The sequence below is a fragment of the Dipodomys spectabilis genome, unplaced genomic scaffold (genome assembly GCF_019054845.1).
Source record: "Dipodomys spectabilis isolate Male_0828 unplaced genomic scaffold, ASM1905484v1 ptg000635l, whole genome shotgun sequence".
Lineage (NCBI taxonomy): Eukaryota > Metazoa > Chordata > Mammalia > Rodentia > Heteromyidae > Dipodomys > Dipodomys spectabilis.
Genome location: NW_024871312.1, coordinates 353,837 through 375,056, shown reverse-complemented (window position 1 = coordinate 375,056; position 21,220 = coordinate 353,837). Strand labels below are relative to the sequence as shown.

General features: G+C 43.5%; 1 protein-coding gene across 5 annotated transcripts; it reads left to right on the top strand.

Moving 5' to 3' along the window:
* The first annotated feature begins 104 nt into the window (after positions 1-104).
* On the top strand, positions 105-20,214 carry Cep57 (centrosomal protein 57). Of its 5 annotated transcripts, none has more exons than XR_006146324.1 (12): positions 105-329; positions 4,884-5,040; positions 7,746-7,925; positions 8,407-8,528; positions 9,278-9,394; positions 10,134-10,211; positions 12,783-12,896; positions 13,315-13,392; positions 16,569-16,807; positions 17,451-17,595; positions 18,528-19,934; positions 20,083-20,214. XR_006146324.1 is itself a non-coding variant. In XM_042671514.1 (12 exons), exons 1-12 carry the CDS (start codon positions 285-287, stop codon positions 20,109-20,111), a joined length of 1,404 nt encoding a protein of 467 aa, XP_042527448.1. In that variant the 5' UTR covers positions 105-284; the 3' UTR covers positions 20,112-20,214. The 5 variants fall into 5 exon arrangements, 4 of the variants coding, with proteins under 4 accessions (XP_042527448.1, XP_042527449.1, XP_042527447.1 ...); XM_042671514.1 differs by having other exon boundaries at positions 18,528-18,639; positions 20,095-20,214; XM_042671515.1 differs by having other exon boundaries at positions 18,528-18,639.
* The last annotated feature ends 1,006 nt before the right edge of the window (positions 20,215-21,220 follow it).

Sequence of the window (21,220 nt, the reverse complement as noted above, 5' to 3'; positions counted from 1 at the left end):
GCCGCCTTATGACGTCACTGCGAGGGCGGGTCCTCCCGCGCCCGGGCAGGTGTCCGCTCTTGTGATTGGCTGCAGGCGACGTCTGTTAGGACGTTTTGCCTTTCCGGCGTGAGCACCGGGCCTGGGCGTCCCTGCGGGGTGTGAGGCGGGGCCCCGGACCCTCCCGGACCCTCTCCGGCCGCCCGCCCCTTCCACCTGGGCGCCTGTGAGGCCGTCGCGGGCTGCGGCTCTCGAGCCTCGGGGCCGTGCCGGAGCTGCGGAGGCCCGTGCGGGGCGGTGGGAAGATGGCGGCGGCGTCGGTCTCCACGGCCTCGGACTCTCGGTTCTCGGTAAGGAGCGGCGGCGTCCGGGCGGGTTCGGGTCCCGGCGGCCCTCCGCCTTCGCGGGGGTTTCGGGGTTGCGCCTCGGGCCTCTCCGGGGGCCCGGCGGGCGCCGACGGCTCCGGGGTCCTCCGCGGCCCGGCGGGCGGGCGGTGCAACGGCCGACCTGGGGCGCGCGGGCGCGGGTCCGCCGCGGGGAGGCCGCGCCGCCCGGCCTCGTGGACCCCGCGCCCGGGTGTGCACGGCTCGTGCCCGTGTCCGTGCGTGTGCCCGGGCGTGAGCACGGCTCGTGCCCGTGTGTGTGCCCGGGCGTGAGCACGGCTCGTGTCCGTGCGTGTGCCCGGGCGTGAGCACGGCTCGTGTCCGTGCGTGTGCCCGGGCGTGTGCACGGCTCGTGTCCGTGTGTGTGCACGGCTCTTGCCCTTGTCCGTGTGTGTGCACGGCTCGTGCCCGTGTCCGTGTGTGTGCACGGCTCTTGCCCTTGTCCGTGTGTGTGCACGGCTCGTGCCCGTGTCCCGGGCGTGTGCACGGCTCGTGCCCCTGTCCGTGTGTGTGCACGGCTCGTCCCGTGTCCAGGCGTGTGCAGGCTCGTCCCGTGTCCAGGCGTGTGCAGGCTCGTCCCGTGTCCCGGGCGTGAGCACGGCTCGTCCCGTGTCCCAGGCATGTGCACGGTCCGTCCCGTGTCTCGGGCATGTGCAGGTTTGACCCGTGTCCAGGCGTGTGCACGGCTCGTGCCCGTGTCCAGGCGTGTGCAGGCTCGTCCCGTGTCCCAGGCGTGTCCACGGTCCGCCCCGTGTCCCGGGCGTGTGCACGGCTCGTCCCGTGTCCGGGCGTGTGCAGGCTCGTCCCGTGTCCAGGCGTGTGCAGGCTCGTCCTGTGTCCGGGCGTGTGCAGGCTCGTCCCGTGTCCCGGGCATGTGCACGGTCCGTCCCGTGTCTCGGGCGTGTGCAGGCTCGTCCCGTGTCTCGGGCGTGTGCAGGCTCGTCCCGTGTCCGGGCGTGTGCAGGCTCGTCCCGTGTCCGGGCGTGTGCAGGCTCGTCCCGTGTCCGGGCGTGTGCAGGCTCGTCCCGTGTCCCAGGCGTGTGCAGGCTCGTCCCGTGTCCCGGGCGTGTGCACGGCTCGTCCCGTGTCCGGGCGTGTGCACGGCTCGTCCCGTGTCCGGGCGTGTGCACGGCTCGTCCCGTGTCTGGAGTCGCCCGCCCCATGCCCACTCCTCCGGCGGCTCTCGGTGACACGCGTGTCCCCAGCGGAGGCCCTGTTCGAGGAGGGGGCAGAGAGCTGCAGCCCGTGACCGGAAGGAGCCGAGGCTGCACCCGGTGTCAAGGGGGAGGAATGGATCCTGGAAGGGGACAGCCAACTGCACTTCCCTGGCCTCCGGGACCAGGGGAGAGGGCTACGGCCACAGGCTGGCCTGACACTTGGCTGGATGCCTGCCCTCCAATGCCTGCCTGACACCTGCCCAAAGCCTGCTCTCTCTCCGACACCTGCCCGACTGACACCTGCTCTCGGACACCTGTCCTCCAACACCTGCCCTCTGACACTGGCCTGACACCTGCTCTACGGACACCTGCTCTCAGACACTTGCCTTCCGACACCTGCCTGACGCCTGCTCTCTGACACCTGCCGGATCCCTGCTCTCTGACGCCAGCCTGACACCTGCCTGACATCTGTCTTCCAACGCCTGACCAACACCTGCCCTCCAAGGGCCTGAGGCCTGCCCTCCACACCTGCTCTCTGAGGCCTGACACCAGCCTGCCAGCCTCTGCCGCCACCCCAGCTGGCTTTGCTGGAGCTCAGCCCTTGGCTCTTCCTGGGGCTGTGATAGTACTGCTGTGATAGTATGGCTGTGATAGACCAACTCAGTGATAGTATGGCTGTGGTAGACTTCAATTCAGTAAGGCTGTGATAGACCTCAGCTCAGTACAGCTGTGACAGTAAGGCTGTGATAGTACAGCTGTGATAGTATGGCTGTGATAGACCTCAGCTCAGTACAGCTGTGACAGTAAGGCTGTGATAGTATGGCTGTGATAGTATGGCTGTGGTAGACTTCAATTCAGTACAGCTGTGACAGGAAGGCTGTGATAGTATGGCTGTGATAGTATGGCTGTGGTAGACCTCAGCTCAGTAAGGCTGTGATAGTATGGCTGTGGTAGACCTCAGCTCAGTACGGCTGTGATAGTATGGCTGTGGTAGACCTCAGCTCAGTAAGGCTGTGATAGTATGGCTGTGGTAGACCTCAGCTCAGTAAGGCTGTGATAGTATGGCTGTGGTAGACCTCAGCTCAGTACAGCTGCAATAGGCCTCAGGGTGTCAGTGGCTTCAGCACAGTCTGTGGTAAACTGCAAAGCTGCCAGCTTGGTAAACTTGAGAGAGAGAGCGATGTTGTGCTTTTTAGCAAGGATGGAAAGGTGTGAGGCTGACTGCTGGTCAGTCTAGGTTCTCTTCACCAAGAGGTTTTGCCCTTTATCAATAATTTTGTTCTGTTTTCTGATTTCACATTTCATTTAAGATTTTTTTTTTTTTTTAGGATAATGAGGTAAATGCCTTCCTGTTGATTTCATCCCTTCTGCTTGCCCCACTATCACACTTAAGATCATCATAATACGAAATATTTAAGCGGTACTGACAGGCATTATGTTAAGCACTTTGCATGTTTTAAAGCGTTTGAATCCTCAGTATTGAGGTTAGTATTCGTATTAATGTTTCAGTTTTCAAATGAGCAAAATGAATCACGAAGCTAAGGAGAGGGTAAGAAGAGGTCTTATAGACTGAGTAATATATTCTGTGGGCATTAGGGTCTGGGGGTTGTTTGTAGGCTGGGTAGTACAAGTCCTGTTGTGATTACCCCTACATGGCAGAAGTTTCTCAGAGCATCAGCTCTCTATGGCCGACAGGCCCTTGAGGAGGAACCCTGTGGCACTCTTCGAGCATCTTCAAGGCCGTTCACCCTTCACCTACATGTCTGTGGGAAGCTACATCTTCATATCCATCAACCAAAACAGCATCCGAAGAGTGAATTCAGAACCAGACAGTAGAGTAGGATCAGTGTAGAGTGATCCCAAGACAAAAAATGTGTGAGGGGCAATTCCTGGATATATCTGCAGCTCAATATAGGTTGTTGGATGTGCATGGTGTTTTAGGCCCCATCATCTTCAAAAATGAGGGAAGGAAAACTGTGCGGTAACCACATCTGCAAGGGCCTTTGCAACTCTACTTACTAATGCTTAATTGTTTCCCAAGAGACTGGGACCACACACATTCCCACCAGCAGTCTTGTCTTGGTGTTGACACTTGAACTCGGAGCTCCGTGCTCTTTGGGCTTTTTTACTCACAGCTAGCACTCTAGTGCGTGTGCTGTGCCTTCAAGCCTATCTTTTTTTTTTTTTTTTTTGCTGGTTAATTGGAGATGGAATCTCAAAGATTTTCCTGTCCTGGCTGGCTTCAAACCTCAATCCTTCAGGTCTCAGCCTCCAGAGCTGTTACAATTACAGATGTGAGCCAGAACCACCAGCACCAAATTTTGTGTCTTTAGTGGGTAGAACTGTCCCTCATAACTTTGGGGATAGACTATGAAATGGTACCTACACCAACTAGGCTTCCCAGAACTCGCCAACCCCAGTTAAGAGAGTCACAGTCTCACAGGACTTCCCTCCTTCAGTGATCAGCAGAGTCCTGAATATCTGTCCAGCTGTTTACAGATTAGGTTGAGTCATTTTCTAGAGTGACTCAGTGTTAGGGGTTTATTGTAGTGGGTATAACCCAAGCAAGCCTTCCACGTACTCTCCAGCATATCACCTGAGCATTTTAGTTTGTCAATCCAGAAGCTTCTCAAACTTTCTTCTTAAGGAGTTTTCATTGCAGCCTCATAAGATAGGTGTTGTGGATACATTATTATCTGTTGGTAATTGGACTGGCACTTCCCTCCTTGAGGTCAGAGATGAAGTCAATTTCAAAATGGATTTCAATCATTTTATTACTAGCCAAACATAATCCTAACTACACTAGAGGCTGAGATCTGAGGATCACAGTTTGAAACCACACCAGGCAGGAAAGTTTGAGACACTAACCTCCAATTAACCATCAAGAAAGCCAGAAGAGGAGCTGTGGCTCAAGTGGTAAAGTGTTTGCCCTTTTAGATATCCCTGCTACTTAAGACATTCCAGGAGTTTTTGAATCTGTGTCTAGAGTCGGGGACAGAAGACAAAATTTTTATTTTTATTAACACAGGACATGTGTTAATGTGTCATGTAGTGGTAGTGTTGCAGATAGACAGGGTCATCGGGGACAGCCTCAGAGACAGACCAGAGTGCCTGGTAAACATAACAAATGAAAATAAAGGGGATCGGTGCTTGTTAAAAAAGGCAAGGCATGTAAGCATGCCTTGTGACTATGTTTAGGCAAACAAACAAGGCTTCAAAAGTTGCATTTCTTCACAGTAAACAACTGGGCTGTATAGTCAGTAGGCTAATTTTTTGCTGTCTTGTGGATGACAGTCTAGTATTTAGTCGTAACTACTTTTGGTTCCCTTGTTTGAGAGGTAATTTCTGTGCTTTTATTTTTCAGAACATCATAGCTCAGCCATCAAGATCTAATGGAAGTGTGGTTCGCCATTCTTCATCTCCATATGTGCTGTACCCACCTGACAAGCCTTTCCTTAACAGTGATCTGCGACGCTCTCCGCATAAGCCCACACTTGCCTATCCAGAGAGCAACAGCAGAGGTGACAACCCAGAATAGATGTTGTCTGTGTTTACTTGCTGCTTTACACTTCATCCCTCCACTCCTTTAGTCACGTGTTTGGTTTGGTTTTTTGGTTTGCTTTTGTAAAAAGTCCAAGGGCATTGCTCTTGCTAGTCAGGTGTGTGCCACTGAGCACACCTGCAGCCTCATCCTCCATTGTTTTGACATTTAGAGACTATCTCCCCATTCTGTTTTTGGCCTTCTCAAAGTAGGCTTTTCTTTTGCTCTTTATATTGATGGTTGAATATCATCATCCACAAAAATCAGGACAGTAGCATACTTGCACCCCACTAGTGACTAATTTGTCATCCTCAACATCTGTTAGGAATCATGCCTGGGTTTTGGCTACAGCAGTATCTCAAAAGTATCTGTCTCAAAAGTATGTTCTCGTTGCTTTGGTTTAGGTTCTTCTCTTACCTGTATGTCGATTATATTCTCCTAACTAATCTTGCCCAGTCTCTTTTTTTTTTTTTTTTTTTGGGTCCGGTTGTGGGGCCTGAACGCTGGGCCTGGGTGCTGTCCCTCAGCTCTTCAGCTCAAGGCTAGCACTCTACCACTTGAGCCACAGTGCCACTTGTGACTTTTTCTGTGTGGTCCTGAGGAATAGAACCTAGGGCTTCATGCATGCTAGACAGGCACTCTCCCACTGAGCCACACTCGCAGCCCTGGGCTGTGTTCTTTCCTGGAGGCCCTAGGGTAGTTACATTTGCACCTCACTCAGACCGTTGGTCAGTTCCATTGCTTGTTGGTAATGTTGGAGGTTCCATTTCTATCGTCCGTCACAGTCAGCCTTTTCTCCCACAGATCCTCCACGTTCCTTCTCATGGTTTCCAGCTGTCCCCTAAGGCAGCAGTGAGTTAGAGCTCTCCTATGCTTAGTCGCTCAGACTTCTCTAACAAGAATTGGTGAGAAGTTTCTTCTCATAGGATGAAAGTGGCATATTCACATAGTTAGGAATAATGTCAGCATCTGAAGGTCTGTCCATATAAAAGTCCTTATTGCCGTCTTACATAATGCATTCATCAGAGACTACAAAGGTTAGTTGTGGACATCTTTGAGTTTCTCTTCTGCTCACCTGAATACCATTCACTTCAAGTCTGCAAGCCTTTCACACACTATACTCTCTTGTTGAAATTTTCTTCTTGAAAAATTGTTCTTTAAAGTAAGATCTGTATCAGCCAGATTTGTTGTAAAGGAAGAGGAATAAATAGTTTAAGGTTTGTTAAGTTCCTGGCAGCCAGGTGCCAGTGGCTCATGCTTATTATAATAGCAGTGAGGAGGCTGAGCTCTGAGGGTCATGGTTCAGGGCTAGGCCAGGCAGGAACGTCTGTGAGACTCTGATCTCCACTGAACTACCAAAACAGCCAAAAGTGGAGTTGTGGACCAAATGGTAGAGCGCTGGCTTTGAGCAGAAAAGCATGGGGACATCACCCAGCCTGAGTTCAGACCCCAGGATCGGTATAAAACAAAAACTTAAAAAAAAAATACAAAGTATAAGAAGAAACTTCTGGGCAAACAGTTCAGAAGATGTATACTATAATGTAAAATACTGAAAAAAAAAACCACATATACAACCCTCAGTGGCTCAAAAGAAGTTAAGCTCAGACATTGACATTAGACATTTCATGTTACATCTGGGCTCTGTTGGCGTTTGAAACTAGGTCTTTACCTGGAGCACAGGCTGTCCAGGACAAGGACAGCCTATTTTCTTGCCTAAGCATCCCAGATGCTAGGAATGCCACATCCAGCTTAAAATACAGATCTTTTTTTTTTTTTTTTATATATAGTACATTTTTCAGTTTCTAGAGAAAACTAAACCTTAAAACTGTATGGTATGGTGAGCAAATGCTTAGTGTTTAATAATGTCAAAGTGAAAAGCAATTATATTTTTATTTCGTTTTATTTTGTACTTAATGAAAAAGATTGAAAGACCCAAGACTGATTGTTACTGTCTCTGATAGGATTATCGGTTGTTATGTTCTACATTTCCTGCAATGAATGTGTATCACATCTCACATCAGAATCCTTTAGAGGAGACCCAATCCTAGGCTTTTTTTCTTACATAAAGAAAAAAGTGCAAATTAAAGTCATTTTTATATGTGAGTTTAATTCTACAATTGGAGTCTGCTTGTGATCTTGTATATAGACAGGAAAAAATAGTTAATAATGAATGACAGGGGCTGGGAAGGTGGCTCAGTGGTAGAGCACTTGCCTTGCATGCTCGAGGCCCTGGGTTCGATTCCTCAGCACCACATAAGAAAAAAGCCGGAAGTGGCGCTGTGGCTCAAGTGGTAGAGCGCTAGCCTTGAGCTGAAGAGCTGAGGGACAGCGCCCAGGCCCAGAGTTCAGGCCCCACGACCAGACCCCCCCCCCCAAAAAAAAAAAATAAAGAATGACAGTTATGTATTGTTATGTATGATTAACTAGGTTTTCTTAGTTGCTGTTGCCACTTTAGAATTATCTTTGAAATGTTTTTGTCATAGTAAAGGGTTTTTACTTAAAATAGCTAAAATATTTCAGACACTCATAGATGTCTCTAAATGGACTTTTTAAAATTACGAGATAATAATTTACTCTTCTGAAGGAATGATCTTCCACTGGACCTATTCATCACATTTTAAAAATTAATTTTTCATTGAACTTTCCCCATATATACTGTTCTGTTACCTACTTTCTGTTTGGCAGCCATATTTTCAGCTTTGAAGAATCTTCAAGATAAGATTCGACGCTTAGAGCTTGAAAGGATTCAGGCAGAAGAAAGTGTGAAAACATTGTCTAGAGAAACAATTGAATATAAGAAAGTACTGGATGAACAGCTACAAGAAAGGGAAAACTCAAAGAATGAAGAGTCAAAGCACAATCAAGGTATGTTTCATTTTGTAAAGGAAATTAAATTTGCCATAAATACTGTAATGTAAAGTTATTCTAATACTCTACCTTGTCATTCTCTATACTATCATTAAGCAAAACAAAATTACGTTATGTCTGTGTTTGTTGTGAGGAGCAAGTATACACATTATATTTACTGACTAGCATAACATAGAAAGAAAACGATTTAGGTAATCTAAACTTACAGGCTAGAGAATGTGTCTTTTATTTCATTTATTTTTTGTGAAAATACCATATAGAGGGGTTATAATTACATGGGCAAGATAACGAGTACATTTCTTATCAAGCATTGTTGCCTCCTCCTTTGTTTCCCCTTCCCATCCCTTCCCATCCCTCACCCCCTCCCACCCTGCAGAATGTGTTTTTTATAAGGGAGTCACAGTAGTTCCAAAATCAGTTAACCTGCTGAAACTATTTTATGTGCTGACTTCTGCTTTTCTTAAATATTCTTTTGTAGAGCTGACATCTCAGTTGTTAGCTGCCGAAAATAAATGTAATCTTTTAGAAAAACAATTGGAGTACATGCGGAATATGATTAAGCATGCGGAAATGGAGAGGACCTCAGTCTTAGAGAAGCAGGTATGGTGGTTGACTCATAGATGAGCACTCAAGAATAGACATTCAGAAAATGAATTAAAGACTTTTTTTAGTGAGGATATAATGATGTTTTTATAGTAGTCCAGGTTTGAAAATTCCTTGGGTTATTTATGGTATTGAAGATTTGATTTGATTGGTTCTTTGTTGTGATTATTTGTATATTTGGTAGTGTTTTCCTTAAATTACAGTCTAAAGGTCTGTGGTATAAAAAAAGCACAGTCCCTCTACAAACTGGTGAGACAGCAGTCTTGAAGATTTTTCTTCTTAAAGCTCTTCGCAATAGCTGCTTAACAAAATAGTTTTATTATACTAGAGATCTTTGTTATTCAGGTAACTTGTACATTTGCAATGAAGATGTTTACAATACATTTTTAAAATAGCTCTGATGTCCCTACTATGGCTCTGTAGAGACTGGCACCAAAAAAAAAAAGATTTCCAATGAAGTACAAAAGATAGCCGCCCCCTCCCCCATTACATCTTGAGTAATAGATGACCCACTTAAGAAATAATTACGTGGTTTTACATAGATTTTCTGTATGATAATGGCAGGCCAGGCAAGGGTTGCTTTAATCAGCCATCTGGTAGTGTTTTTAGAGCTTTGTCTTAAGTCTTAGGATTCCTCTCTAGATGTATGTAGTTCTCTGAAGGGCCATATAGCATACAATGTATTTTAAGATGTGCTCAGTGTTACTTTTTTATCATGTTATCATTGTGCATTTGATGTATCCCAGGTTTCCCTGGAAAGAGAGCGGCAGCAAGATCAAACACATGTTCAGAGCCAGCTTGAAAAGCTGGATCTTCTGGAACAGGAGTATAACAAACTCACCACGATGCAGGCCCTTGCTGAGGTCGGGAGGCGCCTTTTCCTTGTTAATGCGTAATACAAGCGTGCTCATTAAAAAATTAGTTGCCAATAAATATGGTCTTACTCCAAAGAAATAGTAGTTTTTAAAAACTGGAGGGTGTTGCCATTTTACAGTCTGGTAGACATACAGGGCTTATTTTTTAAGAATAATTGAAGGTTAAATGTCCTTAAGTATCCTTTTGGGAGATTTGTTCTCTGAAGTAATTTTATTTTTGTGTTTCATTTGGGATGTATTTAACCATTGAGTCAAGTACCAACGTAGGCCTCCTATAACCTGTTGGCCTTGTACAAGCTGTGACCTTTGGCCTTACATGTTACCACTGATTGTGTAGAGCTCACTCACAGGGGCTCTGGGTGACTTAACAGAGGGCAGTCTGAGTACTGTCAAGCCTACCGTCACTGGACTGAATTCACAGACACAGTGACTGCTCAAAGTTCATCACTTGTCCCTGTGAGCTCTGTTAAATTTTACAGACCCTTTTTACTGTTACCCTTTTTGATATTCTTCTTTTAGCAAATGTTAGCAAAGTTTGTTAGAAAAAGAATACATTTGAATAGACAGAGTGGGTGTATCTCTAGCATGAGAATGACAATTACTTTTATTCTGGCAAATTCTTACGTGTAAGGGGCTTGGAGCATTAAGTACCTCTTCACAGTTAGCTGTTAGGACCTAGTCAAAGACTTGAGGCTTACTAATTACAATTTAATATCCTTATCATTAGAAAAAAATGCAAGAGTTGGAAGCAAAACTCCATGAAGAAGAAGAAGAAAGAAAACGTATGCAAGCAAAGGCAGCTGAGGTAAGTTGAATTATGATCAGGTAAGCTCTTAATGTGTTTTACTGCTCTGTGGATATAAATATGAAATTATATTTGACCATCTTAAGTGAATTTACGCCTTAGAACAGTCCAGTATACAAGCTCTCAAATGTAATCATCTTCTCTGTGTGTGTGTGCACACCGCTGTGTGCATGCATACCAGGACCACGTTTGTACTCGGGACCACACATTCTCACTAGGCTTTTTCACTCATGGCTGTTATGCTACTTGAGCCTTGCCTTTAGCTTTGCTTTTTTTTTTTTTTCTGGTTCTTGGAGATGAGTCCTGGACTAAAGAGCTCAGCCTCGTGGGCAGCTAGAATTCCGGGAGTGAGCCCACTTGCAGCCATCTGTCTTCTCATGAACACAAGAACAGTCAGGGTGGGGCTCTGCCATTCTCTGTCCTGGGCTTTCTCAGACATGTCACCACAGAACATACCGCATTGTCTCTTCCAGAGCGTCTCTGGTAAACTGATCTCAGTATATTCTCTTTCTGTTAAACTGGGTATTTTCTTCTCAAAAACCTAGCTCTGTCAGTTTGTAGAGTTAACATTTTTCCCTCGGTGTGCACTTGAGTTACATGGCTGTCATGGCTTTCATTTTGACCTTCGGCAGATTTTCTCTGCCCCTTCTGACTTTGAGGTAGGCTCTTTACTGGGTCTCTTCCTCACTTGGACCAGGTAGATTGAAGGGCTATGCTTTAGATGCACTGCGGTGTTGAGACCAGTGTGTGCAAAATGCCATTGTTAACAAGTTCATTGGTTCATTAATTTTTAAAATTAGTTTGTAGTACCTTTGCTTTCTTTTCTACTCAGCAACAGGAACCGAATCAGTTGTTGCTGACGCTGTATTACCAGTAAGTATTTGGCATTCAGATGTGCACACTATAGTAGTGGGTTCTGAGTATAGAGGTTTTACTTTGTGAAACCTGGTCAGGTTGTTTAATCATTTAGAGCCTGGACTTTGCCATTAATGAAGTGACTCATTTGTGTCTCACGGCAATTGGGTAAAATGAAATGGATGATGATGAAGGCACTGTGAAATGTTGAAACTCTGGCACAGGTAGCTGAAAGTTAAGCTAGTCAAAAAGTCATTTGTTTACAGGTTCTGCTCATTGACATAAGTTTTCCAGAAAAGTAATTTCCAGACTGTTGCATTGCACCTATCCAGCTACTTTGTCCAAAGCATTATATGAAGTGTGTCAGAGTGGATGTGGTCCCAAGGGTGGAGATGCCTTTAGTCTGCAACAACTTCAAAATCTCATCATATTGTTTTACTTAATTTGATGGTTCTGAGTGTTCCTATTAGCTCCATCATAATTTCCTGAAAATTTAAAATAATTTCTCTAATGTAGAAATTTCAAAACTAGTTTGGAGAGAAATTTGGCAATGTCATTTTTCCCTCCTCAATTTCCATGCAGTTGTGATATAGGGCTAGATTTAAAAGAACAACTCAGAGGGCTGGGGATGTGGGCGAGTGCTCGCCTGGCACACATGAAGCAAGCCCTGGCTTCGATTCCTCAGCACCACAAACACAGAAAAGACTGGAAGTGGTGCAGTGGCTCAAGTGGGAGAGCACTAGCCTTGAGCAAAAGCAGCTAGGGACAACGCCCAGACTCTTGAGTTCAAGCCCCAGGATTGGCAAAAAAAAGTACTACTTAAGAGACCAGTTTCTTTTATCTTTTTGTTTTCTGTTTTTAAAGGAATATGGTCAGTTGGCTTAGGGAAAATTACCTTTTTCCCCAATCTTTAGTAATCCATGGTATTTCTTTTTTTTTGGTCCGGTTGTGGGGCCTGAACTCTGGGCCTGGGTGCTGTCCCTCAGCTCTTCAGCTCAAGGCTAGCGCTCTACCACTTGAGCCACAGCACCACTTCCGGCTTTTTTTCTTTTTGCTTATGTGGTGCTGAGGAATTGAACCCAGGGCTTCAGGCATGCAAGGCAAGCGCTGTACCACTGAGCCACCTTCCCAGCCCCAATCCATGGTATTTCTAGTGTAAAGATATTTTAAGTTATTATAGTTTGAAAATTTCTAGAGAAAAAAACCAAAATAACTTTCGATACCTTTAGATACAGAGTGAAAGGAAAAAGTGTACTTTTCTCTCCAACTAGTGAGAAAATGCCACCCCATTAGTTTGGAGTTGCTGTACATAGCTCATAACTAGAATTCTTTCTTTTTCCTTCTCCTTTCTTCCTTTTTTACCTTCTTCTTTGCTTTGAAACTGGGACTCAAACTTGGTACCTGATGTGTTTGCTCCTTGGCTTGCTCTACCAGCTAAGCCATACTTCCCTTAGCAGGACAGGTACAAGTAGTGCAAGTGTGGGCATCAAGCTGAAGAAAGGACAATTTGATTATAGCAGTTAAAGGTAAAATGAAAGAGTAGTATCAATTTAAAATACTACGCATAGGCTCACAGACTGGCAGAAATTGTGGTCATAAAATTAAGATGTGTTTCTTAGAAACTACTATACAAGGTTTTCCTTGGCAGATCTCAAATTTGATTTATAATTTTTATTTTCACGACATTTAACTTTGCACTCTTAACGTTTTTCCTAGTTGCAGACTGGTCTTGAGACAAACAGACTGATCTTTGAAGATAAGGTATCTTCATCTTCATGTGTTCCCAGTACAAAAAAAGTTAAAAAAAAAAAGGCAAAACCAGCAGATAAGGTATGAAAACAGAAGCAGTCACGTCAAATGCTGATTGATTGGTATAGCTTGTGTGAACACTCATGAATACACTCATGAACCATGTGTACTGTAACCTTGAGTGATCCTCTTTCATTTGTTGCTTTACTCAAAACGACAGTCTTGCTAATGAGATGACACATGGAAGTACTTTGGTGTTACTCAGCAAAGTACCGATGGCCTTTTGCTATTAAAATCCTTTATGATGCTTAATTTTATGCTTCTACTTAGACATAACTGTACTTTCTCAAGAACATTTTTCCCCTAAAGTTCAGGTACTGTTATGAGCGTGATCAGGAGCATAAGGCCACTATATATAAGGCACATAGTTTTGTATAGAAACTAGGCATCTTAGTTGTGTATAGAAAAGTTTTATCAACATTTATTTATTTTTTTCCAGAAAGGTCCTAGGAACTATTTTGGCACACAACCACATTATAGGTTAAGCTTGGGTGATATGCCGTTCGTTGCTGGAAAGGTGAGTGGGTAGAACTCCTACGTGATCTTGTATGATTTCTATATTTGAATTGTGTGTCTGTGCCTGTCACAGTTGACACATTTATCCTTCCCCTTTACCAGTGTGAATCCTAGTGATCTAAGAATGAGATAGAAATGGGGACAGGTTCTATAGGCTTAGGGAAGCAGAATGGAATTGAGAAGGAGACTTCAGAGAGAAAGGGCAGAGTTAAAAAGAAAGAGGTCCTGTTTGTAAAATCAAGGAATGACATGGTATGTATGTGGCAATAAGCCTATGGGTTTATACTTATATACAGTGGACATCTAAATAAATCATACCTACTTACTCTCATCCCAATTGTATCTGAGACTAACTCTCCATTCATGGATAATGGTCATGAGTCAAATATCAACAAGTGATTTCTAATGGACAATTAACACTGTTAGTTGCTGATTGTTTAATGTTTAGATGTTTTATGTACTTAACCAGATTGTTAAACTTTACCAACCACCTGGATGGTAAAGTGCTTTTGAAATTAGTTTGTATTTGCTGTGTGTTTATTTTTGTTTTGTTTTGTTTTTGGGTCCGGTTATGGGGCCTGAACTCTGGGCCTGGGCACTGTCCCTCAGCTCTTCAGCTCAAGGCTAGCGCTCTACCACTTGAGCCACAGCTCCACCTCCGGCTTTTTTCTTTTTGCTTATATGGTGCTGAGGAATCGAACCCAGGGCCTCCATGCAAGGCAAGTGCTCTACCACTGAGCCAACTTCCCAGCCCCTGTGTGTTTATTTTTATAAACACTCAGTGAGAGAGTGCAGGAATGAACTATGTCCTAGCTTTTCTGCTTTCCTTGTGCAAGGTAAGTGGGGTCTGATACAAGTCATTTTCTGTTGCCGTCCTTTGCCATACAGTTCATTCTTGAGGAACGGCAGGCCCTCTTTGCTTTGTTGCTCTCCCCACGCCCTCCTGGGATTGTTCACTCACAGTTTGAAGGCCACGGGACAGTTCAGAGGAGGACTCCTGTCCCTGCCTCCAGAGGTGTAGCCACAGTCTATACGGACGTCCATGCCTATGTGGTGTGTCCATTAAACTGATGAACCTATTTGGCGCATAAGGGACCACTCTTGGGTCATACACCCTGCAAGTCTGACAAATGTGTGTCCTAGTAAGTAGTCCCCCACGCGAATGTCTTCACCCTTCTCTGGTCCCCTGGCAACCTCCAGCCTACTTCCTCCATAAGTTGAATCTTTCTAGAATCCCATGATTAAAACTGTACAGTATGTGGACTTTTAGATTGGCTTATTTTAAAAATTTAGCAATGCATTTACAGTCACTGTAGTTTTTCTTTTGGCTTGATATTTATTTACTTATTTATATATTTGTGTGTGCCAATCCTGTGTGTACACAGGGCCTGGGCACTGTCCCTGAGCTTTTTTGCTAAAGGCTAGCCCTCTACTACTTGATTCACAGTTTTCCTTTCAGCTTTTGGGTAGTTAAGTGGAGATAAGAGTCTCATAGATTTTCCTGCCCAGGCTGGCTTGGAACCAAGATCCTGAGATCTCAGCCTCCTGAGTAGCAAGGATTACAGGCCTGAGCCACCAATAATTCACTCTTTGGCTGGAATTGATCCATTCACCCACCAAAGAGCATTTCATTTTCACAGCCCTATGGCTTTGTGACATAATGAAAATCCATTACGAGAAAAATACACAAATTAAGAACCCTAGGGGCTGGGAAGGTGGCTCAGTTGTAGAGTGCTTGCCTTGCATGCATGAGGCTCTGGGTTTGATTCCTTAGCACCACATAAGCAGAAAAAAAAAAGAGTTGCGCTGTGGCTCAAGTGGTAGAGCGCTAGCCTTGAGGTGAGGAGCTGAGGGACAGCGCCCAGGCCCAGAGTTCAGGCCCCGCAACCAGACTCCCCCCACCCCCAAAAAAAAAGAGTCCTAATTTTTTCAGATTCAACTGATATAAAATTGTATTAATCAGGAAAGAACAATAGGAGCAAAAAAGTGAACAGCTGTCGGTTGTGTTTGAAAGTAGTGAGTATGTGTTAAAGTGAGTTAGAATAGTGAATTATGGGGACTGTCGAATATTAGTCCAGTTTTGTATTCCATAATAACTCACTGGTTATGTAGGGTATAATATTTTAAAATACATGTGGAATTCAGTTTGCTAACAATACAAACTTTAGAAGATCTGCTCAGTTTGGCACGGTGACTTCCAAACCTGATCAGAATCAAGTGGCAAACTTGAAAAGTAGGAATTCTCAAGTCCTGACCTCATAGTGATTGAAGGTGGAGTCCTTTCTGACAGCCTGTATGTGACATGCATGAGCTTAGTGACCTGTAATCTGGTGCTGAGGGGGAAAGCAGACAGAGAAGGGAGTAAGTGAACGCCCGCTCCTCAGAACACTGCTGACTAGGTGGTGTTCGGTAAACTGAGGTTTTACTGGCCGTTTTAAGAAAGCCTTCAAAAATAACCTTAACCGAGTTTGAAGAATGGTATAAAAGTTACTGTGTGAAAGAAGTGTAAATATGATCGGTTCCCCAAGCAGAAGAGATGATGGGGTCAGAAACGGGGAGTATGGGTTGCAGCTCTGTGGTGTAGGTGTCTCTTTTCCATGTGGAGGAATTTGATTCTTCTAGTCTTTTTTCTGGACGCTGTCCCTGAACCTCTCTGTGCTCAAGGCTAGCGCTCTTACCACTTGAACCATAGCACCACTTCTAGTTTTTCTGAGTTTATTGGAGATAAGAGTCACAATTGACTTTCCTGTCCTTGGCTGGCTTTGAACCATGATCCTCAGATCTCAGCCTCTTGAATAGCTAGGATTATAGGTGTGAGCCACCAGTGCCCGGCTCTTTCTAGTCTTAAATCAGAGGATTTCAAATAGAACAATGTGGTCAGAATAATATTTTAGGATAGCACTCTGGAACTTGAGACAGAAGAGACTGAGAAAAGCAGTTGGGAAGTTTGTCCCTATAACCAAGAGGTGGCTGATAAACCAAGTAAGTAGCAGTAATTGGAAACTTAAGAGGGACTGCAGACACTTGAGGTTAGGTTAAATCCATGGGGTCTGGCCATTAATTTTCTGTAAATTGGGAGATTCGTGTCCTAGGCATTTGAGGGGTTTATTTTTACCCAGTTAGTAAAAAGAAGGCAGGATGAGAGGATATAGTTACTTACCATTTTTCTCTCTTCAGTCTACCAGTCCTAGCCATGCCGTGGTAGCCAACGTGCAGCATGTCTTACATCTCATGAAGCAGCACAGCAAAGTGCTGTGCAATGATCGGGTGGTCAACAGCGTTCCTCTGGCAAAGCAAGTGTCTTCAAGGGGTTGTAAGAATAAGAAGTTGATGGCGCCGCCCTCCTCCAGCAGCATCAGTGAAGAGCTATCTGAAGTCTTACAGACTTTGCAGGATGAATTTGGGCAAATGAGCTTGTGAGTTTCCTTTTAAAATTACATTTAGTGCTAGTTTCTCGGTGTTTTTTAGCTTCTTGGTAATGGTCCTACTTTTTTTGAACAATTTTGACCATAATTTTTTTTTTTTTTTGGTCGGTCATGGGGCTTGAACTCTGGGCTTGGGCGCTGTCCCTCAGCTCTTCAGCTCAAGGCGAGCACTCTACCACTTAAGCCACAGCGCCACTCCCGGTTTTCTGGTGGTTTATTGGAGATAAGAGTCTCACGGACTTTCCTTGCGTGGGCTGGCTTTGAACCGTGATCCTCAGATCTCAGCCTCCTCAGTAGCTAGGATTACAGGCGTGAGCCACTGGTGCCCGGCTTTGACCATAATTCTTGACTGGCCTTAAAACTGTAAAATCTGTCTTTTCTAATAGTTTTATTTCTTTGAGAGCTTTTACATATTTAAGTAAACTGCACTCATGAGTTAGGATACCACATTTGAAAACCAGTATTTTCTAGATTTTGCCTTTTACACATGTAATGTTCTTGTGGGTGAAATTTGAATATAAATACTTGTTTTTCTTGAAACTTGTAAAACTACCTTTTTTTTTTTAACACCAAAGAAAGCCATGTAGTGGGTAAAGGTCAGAATAAACCACACCTGCTTTTGATCTGTGTATAGTGATCACCAGCAGCTTATAAAACTCGTCCAGGAGTCACCAACTGTGGAGTTGAAAGACAACTTAGAGTGTGAGCTGGAGGCTCTCGTGGGGAGAATGGAAGCAAAAGCCAGCCAGATAACTAAAGTTCGAAAATACCAAGCCCAGGTAATTGTGTTGCTTCATTCAATTTTCTGTTGACCTTTTTTTTTCAAAATATTGTTGGCAACAAGTGTCATAGGTAACAAACTATTTTTAACTTGAAAAGAATTTAAACACTTGATTTTATCCAAATCAAATACCATAAAATGTATCTAGAAGCTTTCTGTCTCCAAAAGAGAAAGTCAAGTGTAACTAAACCAAGTTACTGTACATGCTTGTTATGTGAAGCAGGTATTTTTTACATCTAGATGCACTGATGAAGTCCACCTAAGAGTTTACACCGGGAAAGAAACACCATAACCCACCTGTTCATTTGGGTTATTACGGTTGTTGGTATTATGGGCCTAGGGCTAGCCACAGGCAACATTTACTTGAAAAGTCTCATTTTTAAGTCCCCTCCTGGCATGGAATGTGCCCACTTTCCCACACACCAGGGAAAATCCAACTAGACTGGCTTTGGTGATCCGTTATGAAGTATGTTCTGGAAATAGAGGTAAAAATGGAGAGAGGAGGAGTCTTGGAAAGGGTTGTGATACACTTTTCCCAAGACATGCCACCTCCCTGTAATGGTAGAGCTAGGGTACAAGCTTGGTTCTTTTTTGTCTCTTTGGGGAAAGGCATATGTTCCAAATTTGTGTTTAAAAAGGTGTCTCATTTTTGCCTACTCCATGAGTTTTCTAGCCTCCTTTGCACTTAATGATTCTATTTTGAATTGAGGCCTTTATGCTAATAAACCTTGAAAAATGTTCATCTGAATGTGTTAGTTTGAGGATTATTTTTTAAATACTGATGGCATCTGGGCATGGTGGTGCAGTCCTGTAATCCTAATACCTGTCGTGGCCATGTGGCAAGACTGTTTCAGAAACAAATGTACTAGTCTCAGAAGAAAAGATTTTCATTACATTCTCCTATTTTCCCGCCTTGGTTATTTGGTATAGCTGCAGAAACAGAAGATGGATAAGCAGAAGAAGGAATCCAAAGCTAACAGAAAGACTCTGGAAGAAGAAGAAAACAGCAGCAACCGTTCCCCTGGAGTCACAGGGACCACAAGTAAGAAGCATTTTGCCAAACTGAGACCTGGAGAAAAAAGCAGGAAAAATCTGCAGTTATTGAAGGACATGCAAACCATACAGAATTCATTACAAAGCAATAATCTGTGTTGGGATTACTGATTAGTACCAGGTCATAAATTTTATTCAGATAATGTGTACCTCATCTATCAGATATTGACAGTTTACTTTCCAGGGTTCTCACTTGCCGGATTTGGGATGAATAACAGGTATTAAAAGGGCCTGGAGCTTCATATGCAGGCTTCTTGTGTTACTCAGCATAACTAAATGTTAAAACCATTTAAATGAAAAGCCAGGAAAGGCACTGTTTCTTTGAGATGAATTTGCTGTACTGATATTTTGCACTTTGTAAACAAATGACCAATTTTTTTACTTGTGGATGTGATTTTTTTAAAACTAGATCTTTGTACATACAAATTATGTTTAAATTTCAAAATGTGACATACAAATTATGTTTAAATTTCAAAATGTGAGGCTGTTCTGTAGGCAGTGTGTCCTTGAAAAGTCTCATTTTTAAATCTTCCCTGGGCATGATGTACCCATTTTCCTTTACTACCTGTAATGGAGGATTTTTATATTTAAATATTTATATATTTAAGATATTTGGTCTTGCTTTTTTGATAGCTCAGACATTAATCACTATTAGACTTGTGTTACTTTTTAATCCACTGAATGTTTTTAAAGCCCTGATCATTTTACGTCATTGCTTATAAAAAGTACAGAATCATTTAAGTGAAGATAAACTAATGAAATGAGATTTTGAGATAGAATAAGGGAAGATGTAAAGCTCCAGTGTTTGCAGTTTGTAATTATGCTATTCAAGGCATTGTGGTTTTTAATCTCAGTGAACCCTTGAGTTTTTGGTATGCACTGTGAACTCTATACACACAGTTGTCAATTGTGTTAATACAAATTAGATGAAGATATGTTAACTTTTTATAAATTTGCCATTGAAGTAAAAAAGCTTTTTAAAAAAAATAGTGAAATTTTCCTTAACAGCCTCTTTAACAAAGGCTTTGTTGTAAATTCTCAAGGATGTTTTTCTAAAAAGGGTACTTAGTATCTTGATAAGCCTGAGAACATGGTATCCAATAAATTATGTGCATTCTTATTCTTATGTAGAAGCTAAGCTGAACAAGCGTGAACTGTCTGGTGGTGTGTAATAAGACTGAGGGTCACATACCACAGGAACTGCTTTGATGATTCCCTTTCCTGGAGCTAACTTGACATAGAAGCTAAAGATTATCTAAAGACAGCCAGTGTGAATTATTCCAGGTACTGGACAGTAGGTTTGTTCAAGACTCCTGAATTAATTCAAATTGAATAAATAATTCCTTAAGAATTAACTAATTTAATGTCCTTAGATTTTGAGATATTTGTGCATCTCCTGAAACTGTATGTCAACTTTTGCTTGTGTATGCAGTTTTCTGATGGGGTTTGCAACACCACTGAATTGACAAGTGAGACCCAATGGAGGTGAGAAACTGCTCTGGTGATATGGTAAATATTTCTTCTGTCTCAACCACCATTTCAACCATTAAACTTCTATTACCTACTTATTTGAATTTCAGGTCATTCATATGCATAACTGTGTAATTAGGACAACAGTTAATTGAACAGTGTTAAATCTCTTCCTAATTCCTCAAGTAGGATTCAAACTTTAAGCACTTCAGCTTTTGACACTCAGGTAAGAACTGAAAAACAAAGTACTACTTCAGTTTTCTTTGCGAGTTTATAATAGAGCATGGCTTTATTTCACCTGTAAAATACTTCTGTGCAATATGCCAGCATCTATTTTTACAGGCTAGTGGTCGATACCTGAATTGTTTATCTCAGTGGTATGGTGAAGGAAAGCAGTGTAGCCTGGACAGGACTGTGGGGTAGAGAGGATGCCTAAACTTGAAAGAATTGAATTCAAGGAAGAACAGTTGGTCCAAGTAAGAAAGAATGAACAAAAGAGGGAGGGGGGGGTAGGGGGGCGGGGAGAGGAAGGGGGCAGTGTCTGTAGTTTATATGGGACAATAGATGGCCTGTGAGAGTTGTAAGTATGCAGATGAGAACAGGGAAGTGAGGCACACGGTTTCAGCTTGATGCCTCTGGGCTGTAAATTCTGTAGGGCTGATGACAAGGAGCATATCTGCGCAGCCAGAACTTGTTCATGCACACTGCTGCCCTAGTAGGCAATGTGGCTGTCTCTTGCATGGAAGCTGCTCTGTACTTGGATCCTCTTCTGCACTCCTAGAGGTATGGGAAATCACGGGAAAGCTTTGAAGAGTGGCATTTTCACACTGACCCTAGTTTTTAGGTAGAAACTGAATGTAAGTATGTTGAGGTGTGAGAGGCTACAAATAGCACCTATCTGTAGTAAGGTTGGTTTTACTGGGATTTTCTCATACATGCACACAGGAGTTTTGACATTTTGATCTTTCATCATTCGTCTGTGTCAAAAGATTAGTGGAATACATAAGTTGTTTTTAAATATCTGCAGTACAAATAACGAATTTCACACAACAACCAAGTCATTTGGTACTACCAAGTATACTTATAATACTGACAACAGT

What these genes read in the sequence shown, in the direction of transcription:
- Cep57 (XM_042671512.1), top strand. Translation starts at nt 285, where the DNA reads ATGGCGGCGGCGTCGGTCTCCACGGCCTCGGACTCTCGGTTCTCG. An exon ending in CGATGCAGGCCCTTGCTGAG is followed by an intron (nt 9,395 to 10,133) that starts GTCGGGAGGCGC and finishes CCTTATCATTAG; the next exon opens with AAAAAAATGCAAGAGTTGGA. An exon ending in GAATTTGGGCAAATGAGCTT is followed by an intron (nt 16,808 to 17,450) that starts GTGAGTTTCCTT and finishes ATCTGTGTATAG; the next exon opens with TGATCACCAGCAGCTTATAA.